This window comes from Aegilops tauschii, chromosome 7 (genome assembly GCF_002575655.3).
Source record: "Aegilops tauschii subsp. strangulata cultivar AL8/78 chromosome 7, Aet v6.0, whole genome shotgun sequence".
NCBI lineage: Eukaryota > Viridiplantae > Streptophyta > Magnoliopsida > Poales > Poaceae > Aegilops > Aegilops tauschii.
The window spans coordinates 472,512,720-472,527,894 of record NC_053041.3 but is presented as its reverse complement, the minus strand read 5'-3'; the positions used below and the strand labels follow the sequence as shown (position 1 = coordinate 472,527,894).

The 15,175-nt window shown below is 46.7% G+C and overlaps 1 protein-coding gene across 1 annotated transcript; it reads left to right on the top strand.

The window, feature by feature from the left end:
- The first annotated feature begins 2,874 nt into the window (after nt 1-2,874).
- LOC109741768 (phospholipid-transporting ATPase 6) lies at nt 2,875-9,694 on the top strand. Its single transcript, XM_020300850.4, has 11 exons — nt 2,875-3,281; nt 3,641-5,578; nt 5,691-5,801; nt 6,114-6,390; nt 6,491-6,579; nt 6,683-6,770; nt 7,027-7,236; nt 7,316-7,441; nt 7,543-7,641; nt 7,745-7,936; nt 8,721-9,694. The coding sequence occupies exons 2-11, from the start codon at nt 3,774-3,776 to the stop codon at nt 9,375-9,377; spliced, it is 3,654 nt and encodes a 1,217-aa protein (XP_020156439.1). The 5' UTR covers nt 2,875-3,281; nt 3,641-3,773; the 3' UTR covers nt 9,378-9,694.
- The last annotated feature ends 5,481 nt before the right edge of the window (nt 9,695-15,175 follow it).

The window sequence follows — 15,175 nt, the reverse complement described above, 5'->3', positions numbered from 1 at the left end:
AAAGCTCACATAAAGAAAAACCAAATAAGAACCAATAAAGATTATGCCAAGGATGTAATGTTTTGATATCTATACGAACGATACAATCAAGCTACTCACTCGAGAGTCCCCCTTTGATAGTACAACAATGAATCCTATAACCCGGTCTCCCAACTAACCCAATAAAGATTATGCCAAGGATGTAATGTTTTGATATCTATACGAACGATACAATCAAGCTACTCACTCGAGAGTCCCCCTTTGATAGTACGACAATCAATCCTATAACCCGGTCTCCCAACTAACACCATGAGACCGGTAAAATAAAAAATCTATCAAGGACAAATATTTGCCTTGCGCATAATCCCCTTGAGCTAGATGATGATGGGCATGCCTGTCTTAAGTTAGGACACCTTTCTTGTTAGCGTGCGCTTGGTGAAGACTCGCAATTTGCTCCCCCATACTCCACTATGGGAGAGCCACTCTTAGGCACATCTTCACAAGACATGGTCGGCAAGCTTGAAGCATGTGATCACTTTGTGATGCTCCTCTTGAACTTGCACACCACAACCTTGATGATGATCACCACTTGATGTCATACTCCATGGGTTATATGAGATATTTCTTTTGATGCAAACCCATAGAACAATACCTAACCCTACACAGAAACCTCACATAGATCATGGGTTAGTACACAAAGCGTAATGGACAAACCTCACATAGATCATGGGAGAGCCACTCTTAGGTACATCATTCACACTTTGTGTGTTGATCAACTTGAATCCACTCTCAGCTTTTAGTCTTGATCAACCTTGTATCTTATCTTCAATCTTCATAAAGCTGATGTCTGGAAGGTAAACATGAATGTTTACACAATCTTCTTCTTCAAGACATGCTTGCAATAGGCTCAACTCTTACATGATCAATCTTTAGATAACTCCTTGAATGGCTCCTTGGTTAACACATAATCTCCTTATAACCTTGAAACCAGCACACGGTCTTCAAGAAATGCTTATGGACAAACCTTAAAGTATAACTCAAAGCAACCATTAGTCCATAGGGATTGTCATCAATTACCAAAACCAAACACGGGGGCACCATGCTCTTCCATAAAGGTCGAGAGGTTAATAAACAAGATCAAGGCGCGAGAGGCAAGAATTGTGTCCATGGATGCATTCGGGATGTACGAGAACTAAGAGCCTATGGGAGCTCACTCGTGTTGTGAGATACACACTTCGCGGAGGTAGTGGGACTGGCCATTCGAGAAGGGGGGGGGGGGGGGTGCACTTTGTTCAATATTATTGTGTTGGGATGATCTACGTTATGATGAACTATTTTGGATGATATTATGCGTATCTTGGTTGAATTCTTGCGCAAATGTGGCTGGAATTTGAATCATTAGATTTGAAAATAATGGTTTTGAAATATTGTTGAAATGTGTGTGGCCCAATCATCAAAATTGAAATAACATGGAAAAAAATATTGAGGGCTAAGTTGGGATCTTCCGGTTCACAACCTTTCGCTACTTAAATTCTTCTTATGAAGGCTTATAATAGGTGGCTTTTAGGAGTTAAATTTATGATTTTATTTTAAAAGGAGCATAAATCCATGGGATGATGCACACACATATTTTTTTATTCAAAACAATGCCAAGTAAAGCCAGGCATTAGTGTTGAACAAACAAACCTATGAAAAATATGAAAAAGAAAAGGAAATTTTGATGCCATCCACATAAGACATACCTCACAACAACATGTGTAAAATCCTACTACCATAGATCCTATGACCGCGAGTCAATCCACTAGTCGAGTGACATGTGAGCTGACAAAGGGTGCAAAAACTCCAAAGAAAAATGCCTTCAAAATTAAATCATCGCTCACACACGAACATTGTCTGGTCCAACCGCATGTCAGGCCAGAGCGATCATTCCCAAAGCAGATCTTTGAACCAACACCCCAAATGGCAACGACACATATACATCGACATTGACTGATCAGGCTAGATCGATCGATTCTCACTTAAAGATGACACAACTGCGATGTCAACGACGTAATCGTCATCCACCACTCTACGTCTCTACCGTCCTACCGACACATATAAATAGCCGACCAAAGGAGAAATCGTTGGAAGTGAAGACGCTGTCGCATCGCTATGGATCACTGCCTTACTTTCATCTAGTTGATGGTTGCACGATAGCACCACAACAACCGCCTTCCATAACCCCCCCCCCCCCCCCCCCCCCCCCCCCCCCGCCCCGCGCGCGCGCAAGGGTTCACTAGTCAGCGAGGGAGAGGGGTACTGACGCTTCACACAACATCCCCGCCAACAACACTCGTGCATCATGCCACATCCACATGATCTGATAGGCCTCCCCATCACCGCAATGCAAGCCCCCGACACCTTCGGTACAGAGCCGCCGCCACCGTTGCGAAGACCGGCGGTAGCGCCAACGAGAAGATGGTGGCAGAGAGGGACAAGCTGGGGCGGCCCTAGGGCAGGTAACAATCAGATCAGATCTGCAAGAGATGCTGCTGACATATACTTGCCCCAAGTCTGTCTTCCCGTAACAAGCCCAGTGGGATGCCAGCAGTCCAGCACTTTGTTCGTGTGTCCCGTTCTCTACGGACCTACACCTGGCTGCCGCTGTCGCTTCCACCGGCCAACATCACGACGACCTCGACGTGCCATGCCATGAGTACATCACAGATGGTGCTCTCTCCTCACCAGCAACGAGTTGACAAAAGGCCACGCCCAGCCTGGCGCAGTATCCTGCCGTACTCAACGGATTCAAAATGACCACTCGCGATCTTCTTAATTCGGCGATCGGAACGGAGAAACACCAATCAATCAGCCAAAACAATAAAGGCGCAGTATATCAATGCGAAGGAAGAGACCAAACCGGACCGAGCCTCTGCCCGTGCGCCGGCCTGCCCCGCTGTCCTACTCTACTCTACGTGGGGATGGAGATACGGAGGGACCATGAATACGCCTCGCTCGCGAAATGGCGTATTTCGAAAGTTAATCGGAGGTTTAATTAGTAATCCATCTCTCACCGCTCCCCATTCTCTCTCTCTCTCCCCCTCTAGTCGCGTCCCACCTCGCCCCCCCCGTTGTGTCCCTCCCCTCCTGCCTTCTCGCTCCGCCCTCCAATCCCCTACACGGCAGGCGAGGCGAGGCCAGGCCAGCTCCCCCGCATCCCCGCCCGCCGCGCGAGAATCCCGAGGAGGGATCGGAGGACGGCCGCCTGCCCCTCCGCCAGCCAGCCACCCGGACTCGCCGCTCCCTCCCTCCCTCCCTCCCAGGTGAGCGACGCCGACGCCCCTTCCCCTCGGTCCGAGCTCCGGCGGGCGTCGTGTGCTAATGCTCCTAACGCTTCTTCCGCGTGCCGTGGTTTCTCCCCTCCCCTCTGCTCTATGCGAGTTTTGGATTTCTCTCCGTATTTTCAACGCGTTTTTTTCCTCTCTTCGTTTCGTGTTGCTGTTCGTACCTGACGGTGGATGAATTCGCTGGGTAATCACGCGTGGCGCGGAATGCGGCTCGCCGGATTCCAGGAAAAAAAATTGGGGGCACGGATTTCCTCGTCGATTTTTTGGATTTATTTATTATTCATCTTATTTTGCTCGCGAGATCACGGCCTGATCCCTTCCCCCGCAATTCGCAGGTCGAATTCGCCCCGACGGCGTAGGAATCCCCGCAGGAATTCGCCCGAGATTTGATCGGGAGGAGACTCCAATGCTGCCCCCCGCGTAGCCGGAACCGGACCCCGCGCGTCAACAGGGCAGCAGGCCGCCGAGATGGCCCGTGCGAGGAAGCGCGACCGCCTGCGATGGAGCAAGCTCTACACCTTCTCCTGCTTCCACCAGCCCCACACCGACGAGGCCGCCGGCCCCGCCGCCGTCAGCGGCAGCCCCGTCGGCGGCCCGGGCTTCTCGCGCATCGTGCACTGCAACAACTCCATCCTCCACCGCCGGAAGCCGCTCAAGTACCCCACCAACTACATCTCCACCACCAAGTACAACGTCCTCACCTTCCTCCCCAAGGCCATCTTCGAGCAGTTCCGCCGCGTCGCCAACCTCTACTTCCTCCTCACCGCCATCCTCTCGCTCACCCCGGTCTGCCCCTTCTCCCCCGTCAGCATGATCGCCCCCTTGGCCTTTGTGGTCGGGCTCAGTATGATCAAGGAGGCCCTGGAGGACTGGCGAAGGTTCATGCAGGACATGAAGGTGAACAACCGCAAGGTCAGCGTGCACAAGGGTGACGGTGAATTTGAGTTCCGACATTGGGAGGACCTTTGTGTTGGTGATGTGGTCAAGGTTGAGAAGGACCAGTTCTTCCCGGCTGATTTGTTGCTCTTGTCCTCGAGCTATGAGGATGGCATTTGCTACGTTGAGACAATGAACCTGGATGGTGAGACAAACCTGAAGCTGAAAAGGTCACTGGAGGTTACGCTGCCATTGGAAGAGGATGAGACGTTTAAGGATTTCCGGGGAGTGATAAGGTGTGAAGACCCAAACGCGAGCTTGTACACATTCATTGGTAACTTAGACTATGAGAGGCAGGTGTATGCCCTCGATCCGTCTCAGATACTTCTCAGGGACTCAAAGCTGAGGAACACAGCCTTCATCTATGGAGTAGTCATTTTTACAGGGCACGATAGTAAGGTGATGCAGAATTCAACCGAGTCGCCATCAAAGAGGAGCAGGATTGAGAAGAAGATGGATTTGATCATATATATCTTGTTCACTGTTCTGGTTTTAATATCGCTCATCAGTTCGATTGGTTTTGCTGTGAGGATCAAGCTTGATCTGCCCAGATGGTGGTACTTGCAGCCTCAGAACTCCAACAAATTGGATGATCCAACACGCCCTGCTCTTTCTGGGATTTTCCATCTCATTACAGCACTCATTCTCTACGGGTATTTGATTCCGATCTCGCTATATGTCTCAATTGAAGTTGTGAAGGTGGCACAAGCACATTTCATTAACCAGGACATTCATATGTTTGATGAGGAGACTGGCAATACTGCTCAGGCCCGAACGTCAAACTTGAATGAGGAGCTTGGCCAAGTTCATACGATTTTGTCAGATAAAACCGGCACTTTGACCTGTAATCAGATGGATTTCTTGAAGTGTTCAATTGCTGGGGTTTCTTATGGTGTGCGTGCGAGTGAAGTTGAAAGGGCTGCTGCAAAGCAGATGGCATCAGGCGCTGCTGACCAAGATATTCCTGTGCAAGATGTATGGGAGAGTAATGAGGATGAAATCCAGTTAGTGGAAGGAGTTACCTTCAGCGTGGGAAAGACCCAAAAATCCTCGATAAAAGGCTTTAGTTTTGAGGATGACCGTCTTATGCAAGGGCACTGGACCAATGAACCAAATTCCAACATGCTTCTTATGTTCTTCCGGATACTTGCTATTTGTCACACTGCAATCCCTGAGGTGAATGAGGCAACAGGTGCTCTTACTTATGAAGCAGAATCACCTGACGAGGGGGCTTTTCTTGTGGCAGCCAGAGAATTTGGATTTGAATTTTTCAAGAGAACACAAGCGAGTGTCTTCATCAAAGAGAAATACACTTCCTCTAATGGCACAACTGAGAGGTATATGTATTTCAAATTACTGTTGTCCTTAGCTTTTCTATCTTCAGCTGAGAGTTTAGCTTTCTGATCGCTATTTATTCATGTTTCTTCATCTTCGGTTGGGATTTCTTAGGGAGTTCAAGATTCTCAATTTATTGGAGTTCAACAGCAAAAGAAAGCGAATGACGGTAATTATGAGGGATGAAGATAACCGTATTGTTCTTCTTTGCAAAGGAGCAGATACGTAAGATTCTATACCAAATAGTTTTTGTTTTCTGATGCTTATGTTATTACATCAACATGTGCTGTCATCTGTGTTACAGTCTGCTACTTTATCGATCATAGACTAAAAAGATGAAAATAAGAAATGCTGCCAAAAGAGTAGCGTGTACACTCACACTCTGCTGCTTTGTTGATCATAAACTAAAAAGATGGAAAATAAAAAGAGCCACCAAAAGAGTAGCGTGTATGCTTGATTTCCGATTAGGTATTCTCCACATGGGCTGCTCATGCTTTAATCTGACTATCTTATGTTGTTTTTTATCCAACCGAGCAGCATTATATTTGATAGACTAGCAAAAAATGGAAGGTTGTATGAGCCAGATACAACCAAGCATCTCAATGAATATGGTGAGGCAGGCTTGCGGACGTTAGCGCTATCATACAGAATGCTTGAGGAATCAGAATATGAATCTTGGAATGCCGAGTTTCTTAAAGCAAAGACATCCATTGGACCTGATAGGGAATTGCAACTTGAGCGAGTCGCAGATTTGATTGAGAAGGAGCTGATCCTTGTTGGTGCAACAGCGGTTGAGGACAAACTACAAACAGGGGTAATAATGATCTGTTGGTTTTTGAGTTGTTATGTTGCTGATCCTGCTATCACGCTAGTAGCTGTTTTGACTTGTTATGTTTCTTCTCATATTGTATCAGGTTCCTCAGTGCATTGATCGCTTGGCGCAAGCAGGTCTCAAAATCTGGGTTCTGACGGGCGATAAGATGGAAACTGCAATTAACATAGGGTAAGCTCTTTCCTATAAGAGTTACTCTTAACAGTAATATTTGTAATCCTACGTGTGACAATGCGTCTTTCTTCTGAACATTTTGTTCATTTCTTCTTTGCAGATACGCATGCAGTTTACTTAGGCAAGGCATGAAACAGATATCCTTGTCCACAACCGCTGGTGACCAAGTAGCCCAGGATGCACAAAAGGTACCTTTGCACAGCATTTTCTCATATACTCCCTCCGTTCCTAAATATAAGTCTTTTTAGAGATTCCAATGTGGACTACATACGGAGCAAAATGATTGAATCTACACTCTAAAATATGTCTATATACATCCGTATGTAGTCCTTATTGAAATCTCTAAAGAGACTTATATATTTAGGAACGGAAGGAGTACTATAGATGGATTTGGTCTATATGGCAGTCATCTTTGCTTTGCATTCGTCTTTGGAACCTGAGCAGGCTGCAAAAGAGAGTCTTATGTTGCAAATCGCCAATGCTTCACAAATGGTAAAGCTAGAGAAGGATCCTGACGCAGCATTTGCTCTTGTTATTGATGGAAAAGCTCTTACATTTGCTTTGGAAGATGACATGAAGAATATGTTCTTGAATCTAGCAGTAGAGTGTGCTTCTGTCATATGTTGCCGTGTGTCTCCAAGACAGAAAGCACTGGTAACCTCATCTATCGCCAATCCATGATCTGGGTTTTATACATAAGCCAATGCTGAGTTTGCTCGTTTTCGCGTTGCAGGTGACCCGACTGGTCAAAGAAGGCCTTGGAAAAACCACTTTAGCAGTAGGTGATGGTGCAAATGATGTGGGCATGATTCAAGAAGCTGATATTGGTGTTGGTATTAGTGGGGTCGAAGGCATGCAGGTCTGTCTAGATTATTACTATTCTCTTGGGAACTAGTGCATTGCGAGGAGATGTATTAATAGTTTAATTGTAAATGACGATGGCTTCTTTCTTTTGTCCAGGCTGTGATGGCGAGTGACTTTTCTATTTCCCAATTTCGGTTCCTTGAGCGACTTCTTGTTGTACATGGCCATTGGTGCTACAAGAGAATTGCCCAAATGGTGCCACTCAAAACGCTTCATTTGTTTTGTTACATTCTGTTGAACTATATTGTTTCGAATATGTGGTATAATGTTTTCTGAGTCCTCTTCCATTGAATTGCAGATCTGCTACTTCTTTTACAAGAATATTACCTTTGGACTTACAATATTTTACTTCGAGGCATTCGCTGGATTTTCTGGGCAATCAGTCTATGATGATTGGTTTATGCTGCTTTTCAACGTTGTTCTTACCTCTCTACCTGTTATATCACTTGGAGTATTTGAGCAAGATGTTTCTGCTGAAATCTGCCTGCAGGTATGTGACAGAATATTCGACTTACTTAAGCCTGTGACATATATGGCTTATATGAAAAATAAACATGCTCGGAAAGGGAACACCATAAAGTGGACTTCTGGGATGTGTTGTAATGGTGTGTTGCATTTTGTTACGCTGTATGTGGGGTCTTATTTTTTTTGGTGGGGGGGGGGGGGGGGTGCTAAGAGCCTGTGACAGTTGCAGAAGATTCTCTTTATTTTGTTTATTTGCTTCATCCATATCAGTACGCTTCCGAAGTTGAAGCTAACAAAGGAGATATGAATAATATGTCAAACTTTGTTTCACCAACCATGAATCCCGAATATAGTCCCATCTGGGGGTTAGGTAGTATTGCGCCACTGCCTAGTACCAGAATAACAACATTATGCTCATGGCATTGCTGTTTAAGAGAAGTACAAAGGAATTGTGAGAACTCTAAAATTTACTCCATAAGTACTATCCATGTTTGTGTTACACTTACACATAAGTTTCTATCCTCTTTCAGTATGCTTGTTCATTTAATTCACGTGTGTTCCCTTTCCGTTGATATAGAATGTTGGAATTTTAGAAATACAGTTTGGTTTAATGTGCATTGAATTCCATTTCTTCATAATTCACAGTTCTATGAATATCTACTTCAAGTATTTATGGATGAGTGATCCTAATGAAAGGCACAAGTCATTCTATGCACTTCCATTTAAATTTCTGTATGTGTTGGCCCTTTGCACCATAGGACTTAATCTGGATATCCACCAACTGATATGGCATAATTTTCACTTTGCAGTTCCCAGCGCTATATCAGCAAGGACCAAATAACCTTTTCTTTGACTGGTACCGGATTTTAGGATGGATGGCGAATGGCCTCTACTCATCTCTGGCGATATTCTTTCTCAACATCTGTATATTCTATGATCAAGCAATCCGCTCTGGTGGACAGACTGCCGACATGGCTTCAGTGGGAACCACCATGTTCTCCTGCATCATCTGGGCTGTCAATATACAGATTGCTCTGACAATGAGCCATTTCACCTGGATTCAACATTTGTTTGTGTGGGGCAGCATAGGGACTTGGTATGTCTTCATTATCACATACGGGATGGCTTTGAAGTCTCGAGACAACTTCCAGATTATGACAGAAGTTCTCGGGCCAGCTCCCATTTACTGGGCAGCGACCCTTCTGGTGACTGCTGCTTGCAACATCCCCTACCTGATTCACATATCCTACCAGAGATCATGCAATCCACTTGATCACCATGTGATTCAGGAGATCAAGTACCTACGGAAAGACGTCGAAGACGAAACAATGTGGAAGAGGGAACGGTCTAAGGCGAGACAGAGGACCAAGATTGGTTTCACCGCAAGGGTAGACGCAAAGATTAAGCAGCTCAAGGGGAGGTTGCATAAGAAAAGCCCATCGTTAACCATCCATACTGTAGCGTAGAACACCTCTGAGTCATCTGGTAGTCTCGTCGACAGTAGTTGTCGCCTTACGTGCTCCCGCAAGGCAGCGGTTTTTTGGCTTCACCGAGTGATAAGGCGATTTTTTTCTCTTTGTCCAGCCTAATTTTTTCTTTCAATTTGTTGCTGTTCTTTTTTCTTGTCCATTTGTGTAAGAAATGTTGGGTTGTAATTGGTGGCCTTACCCCCCAAGTAGAAGTTCTGAAGCCAGCCGTGTAAAAAGTATAGCGCTCCTTTCAGTTGGAAGAGACAAACCTACCGAGATAGCTGACAGTATATGTATATCTGCAATTTTGACTATCCTTGTGACTTTGTTATCTGCAATGCTGGCAGTAGTGGCATTGCCCATGCCTGCTGAACAGAACCGAGCATTGTATTCTTGGTTGTTCATAGTACTAGACTTTCCTATACGACAGTGTTAGTGAGCATTCATACAATGAGCAGAAACCGTATCTTCCATGGTGCGGAAAATCACTGCGCGCAGCATAATTTGGAAAAAGCCAGTCTTCTCTCTTCCACATTGAGTTGCTGATGCAGTTTGCTTGCATTGCTAATGATCCATTTACATTATCTATCCATGATGTTGGCCAGTGATAACATATTTAGCGGCTACAGTATGCGTGTGTGTCAATTGTGTGTATATATATGTATCATATACATAATCATCCTAAGAGCGGAAGTAGTGCGGTTGGGAGGATGGATAGAGCGAAAACGTCTCATCCTGATAAAGACCATATGATCTTAGATCTTGGGCCCTTTCGATTTGCAGGATTCAGAATACAGAACAGTAGAAAAAACTTAGGCCTGCAATATTAGCCCACTTATAGCTGAGTTTGTACTAACTTTGTTTGGTTGAAAACAACAAAAGCAAATGAATCTTTCCAGGAGGTTTGATCAGAGGAAAACAATTCCTATGAAATATAGTGTGAATGAGTTAGAGTGCGTAATGGGACTAATGGGTCTGGACTGGCGGTATAGCCCGTTAGTCTTAGGGTTAATTACAGATAAGGGTCGCTTGCTTAGGGGTCAAAGTAAGCCTTGCTTGAAAGTTAAGTAAACCTTTCTATATAAAGAGAGTAGATGTATCAATCCAATGAAGCAAGAATTAAGAAGGAAATCCCTTCCCTCTTGCCTGGCCGTGGGCAAAAGGCCCCCGGCCGGCTCTCTCGCGCCCTCCTTCTAGCAGCCACATAACAATTTGGTATCAGCTTTCCCAGACTCGATCGTGTCCAGCCCTCCACCGAGTTTTTCCCACCGCCGCCGCCGCACACCTACCCGCCGCCACCAGCGTCTTCATCGGTGCTGCTGCCCCACACAGCAGGCGCGCCGACATTGGGTGTGCTGGCGTCCTCAGGGGCGATTGCACCCTCTGTCCCCGGCGCCGTCCGCCCTCGTCCTCACCCCGGAGCAGATGACAGCCGCAATCCTGGAATTACGGCAAGCCGTGGCGGGCATCAGGGCCTTCCTCGTCGGGCCCTATGCGCCCCAGTCGCATCCACAGCAGCCACCTCCTCCGCCGCCACACCAACAGCAGCTACCCCCACCGCCGCCGCCCTCAACCGCGACCACAGCGCCGGTCATCTCCTACCAGTATGGGATGCCCTACGACGGGACTGCGACGACCTCGTTCCCATCAGCGCCGCCGCCGTCCCAGGGCGCCCCCATCCAGCAGATCAAGTTCCCGCCGTCGCCGTCACCGCTTCCGTCTTGGATCGCTACCCGCCACGTGTCGGCGGCAATGAGGCTGCAGGCTGCTGCGCGCGGCCTCCTAGCGCGTCGGCGTGTGCGGGAGATGCGTGGTCTGCAGCTGCCGCTCCTCCAAGTTTCCCTTCACTGCGCAAAGGACCTCGATCTCGTCCGTTGCGTCGGGGATCTTGGGCATGCGGTTTCCCCCACAGGCGGCGGGCATGCTATTTTCCCTGCGGGCAGCGACCTCAAAGTCTGCGGCATCGGCGGTTGGGGGGGGGGGGGGGGCGCACCCCTCCTCGTCATTCTCCATCGCAAGCCCTCCACTCTTCTCCGTGCGGTGCAGACCAACAACCGTCCAGCAGGGAGAAGGCATGGTGTCACCGACAGGAGCGCACCGCATAGCACCAGTACATTCCGTCGCCGGCCGCCGCGAGGGCGCCTCTGCTGGTCGCTCTTGCGACCACTTCCAGGTGGCCATACACATGCACTCCTTTGTCCAGATGGTGTCCATGGGATCCAGGTGGCTGTACACGTGCACGTCCGACGTGCGGATGATGTCCACTTTTTGTTAAGGGGTCCAAAATAAAGCGTCCCAGTCCATTTCAGGTTGAGAGTAATAAAACAAGTCGAGATGTAAAGGGCTTGTTTTTAGGTGTTAGGTTTGTGTTGCGTCGAGTCATGGTTATAAGTTGGTTAGGCTGCAGCTCAAGGACAAGCTGCATGTCTAGGTGGGGTGTAGTGTTAGAGTACGTAATGGGATTAATGGGCCTGGGCTGGCGGTATAGCCCGTTAGTCTTAGGGTTAATTAGAGATAAGGGTCACTTGCTTAGGGGTCAAGTAAGCCTTGCTTGGGAGTCAAGTAAACCTCCCTATATAAAGAGAGGAGATGTATCAATCTAATGAAGCAAGAATTAAGAAGGAAATTCCTTCCCTCTTGCCTGGCCGTGGGAAAAAAGCCCCCGGCCGGCCCTCTCGCGTCCTCCTTCTAGCAGCCACATAATAGAATGACTCCTTAAAAAAATCCTATAAGATTCAATCGTACAATTAAAAAAATTCACATAGGAAAAAATTCTAATGATTCCTGTTCTTGAGTTTATCCATGAAAATCCTTTTAATCAAAGAGGCTTGAATAGAGCCACGGGAGAACAAAGATCACCGTGTGGACCAAATGAAGCAACCCACTAGCACGACAATTCATGGTTACATGCGTTGACACTCCATGCAATTTGCTTTTCAAACTTGTTCCATTGTGTTCCGACTTTCGACTATATATTATATTTGTTCAATTTTGGTTGTTTGACATTTTTTGTTAGTTTGCTTTAGAATTGCCTTTATTTCCATTCAAATTTATTGTGATTTGATTTCAAGTATGTTCAATTTGAACGAAATATCATGTTTGCTTTCTATTCTCATTTTCTCTCTTTTAAGTTTAGCTTTTTACCGTTAGTGTGAGATTAATTTATCTGTTCTTTTGTCTTCTATCTATAATTGTGAATGTTGAAATGGAAGGGAAGTATGTGGCCTCATCAAAGATGCAAAAGAAAATCAGGTCGACCGAGACACAACGTAATATATGGTCAGTTTTTGTGATCCCTCTGACTGCATACGTCAACATTATTGTTAGAATGTGATAAGTGTTCGTCTTGCACATGCCTAACCATTTCAGACCTTCTGTCAACCGTTCAAATGTATTTAACCGACTTCATGTTACTGCTGCAATTTTACTGGGGTTTGTTGCTACACCTTCAGCATAAATGATGTGTCCTAGATACTCAATAGTAGGTGAACCAAAGGTGCATTCAGACTTCTTGAGGAAAAGTCATCACAGAATTTCCATAACATTTATCAAGTAGTGTTTATGCTCTTCAAGAGTTTTACAGTATATGAAAATGTCATAAAAACACTAGTACAAACTTCATGAGATATGGAGGAAAAATCTTGTTAATTAATGCTTGAAATGTTGCAGGGGCATTAGTAAGACCAAATGACATTACCAGGTACTCAAAATGGCCAAGATATGTCATGAATGTAGTCTCGTGCACATCCTCAGGACCCATTCTAATTTGGTGATATTCATCTACTAAATCATCTATTACATGAATAGGGATTTGTTCTTGATTGATTGTGAACCTCAGCATATCCCCCGCCCCCCGCCCACACACACACACACTGGAAATCTATATTCCACCGTTTGTACTATTGCTAATCTACCTATTTCAAATCAAGGTCAACTTTGCATTCTTCAGGAGCTTGAGCTAGTTGGAATTTTTTTGTTCACTTGTCTGATCCAACTCAAAAGGTTTTCTCCATTGAAACAGGGGAAAACATTTTATGACCTTTGGAAATGCTTTTCATAAATTGAGCAGCACGTTCATATTTATAACATTTTTTTACTGTTAATGTTTTTTTGTCCAAACTGTTGGGGAACGTAGTATTTCAAAAAAATTCCTACGATCACGCAAGATCTATCTAGGAGAAGCATAGCAACGAGCGGGGAGAGTGTATCCATGTACCCTCATAGACCGAAAGCGGAAGCGTTAAGTAACGCGGTTGATGTAGTCGAACGTCTTCGTGATGCAACCGATCAAGTACCAAACGTACGGCACCTCCGCAATCTGCACACGTTTAGCTCGGTGACGTCCCTCGAACTCTAGATCCAGCCGAGGCCGAAGGAGAGTTCCGTCAGCACGACGGCGTGGTGATGGTGATGATGAAGTTACCGACGCAGGGCTTCGCCTAAGCACTATAACGATATGACCAAGGTGTGTTTCTGTGGAGGGGGGCACCGCACACGGCTAAGAGAAAGTTTGGTGTGCCTTTGGGGTGCCCCCCTGAGGGAGTCCTGGACTAAGGGGTCCTCGGGCGTCCGACCTATTAACCATGGGCCGGACTGATGGGCTGTGAAGATACAAAGACCGAAGACTGCACCCGTGTCCGGATAGGACTCTCCTTGGCGTGGAAGGCAAGCTTGGCGACCGATTATGAAGATTCCTCCCTTTGTAACCGACCTCGTGTAACCCTAGATCTCTCCGGTGTCTATATAAACCGGAGGGCTTAGTCCGGATAGAGATATATTCATTACCATAGTCATACATGCTAGACTTCTAGGGTTTAGCCATTACGATCTCGTGGTAGATCAACTCTTGTAATACTCATATTCATCAAGATCAATCAAGCAGGAAGTAGGGTATTACCTCCATAGAGAGGGCCCGAACCTGGGCAAACATCGTGTGCCCTGTCTCCTGTTACCATCGACCTTAGACACACAGTTCGGGACCCCCTACCCGAGATCCGCCGGTTTTGACACCGACATTGGTGCTTTCACTGAGAGTTCCACTGTGCCGTCCCCAAAAGGTTTGATGGCCCCTTCAATCATCAACGACAATGCTGTCCAAGGAGAAACCTTCCTCCCTGGACAGATCTTCGTATTCGGCAGCTTCGTACTGCGGGCCAACTCGCTTGGCCGTCTGGAGCAGATCGACAGCTACGCCCCTGGCCATCAGGTCAGATTCGGGAGGTTGAACTACGTCGCGGACGTCCGTGGAGACTTGATCTTCGCTAGATTCGAGACCGCGCCAATCGCTCCTGATCACCCCGATGAACATGACCTAAATCTGTCATCGGACCACATCCAGGAGATTGCTCCTATAACTGCTCTGGCCGTAGATCCGGAGCATACTGCGCCATCCAAGGACGGGAGGCTCAACCCCACCATGGAGGCCACAGCTTCCACGGCGTTGGAGCCGAACATAGACCTAAAGTCACACGACGTCTTTGTCACCGGAACTCCAGACTCGTCTCTGGTCATAAATTCCGAGCTATGCGCATCCGCGGACGCCGAACTTGATCGCTTATCGATATTTGAGTTTAGCGCCACAGACATCTTCCAGCATTCGCCCTTGGGCGATGTGCTAAATTCGTTAAGAAACCTGTCCTTGGCGGGGGATTCACAGCCGAATTGTGTCTGATTCGAGCTGGAGGCTGATGATGGGGGAGAATTTCGCTTCCCACCCACCACCCACTTCATAGCCACTGTCGAAGACTTAACCGACACGCTTGACTATGACTCCGAAGACATCGACGGTATGGACG

Excerpts from the sequence above, each read along its gene's own strand:
- LOC109741768 (XM_020300850.4), top strand. The coding sequence starts at position 3,774 with ATGGCCCGTGCGAGGAAGCGCGACCGCCTGCGATGGAGCAAGCTCTAC. Across the intron at positions 5,802-6,113 it reads CTTTGCAAAGGAGCAGATAC|CATTATATTTGATAGACTAG; the intron begins GTAAGATTCTAT and ends CCAACCGAGCAG. Across the intron at positions 7,642-7,744 it reads ACAAGAGAATTGCCCAAATG|ATCTGCTACTTCTTTTACAA; the intron begins GTGCCACTCAAA and ends ATTGAATTGCAG.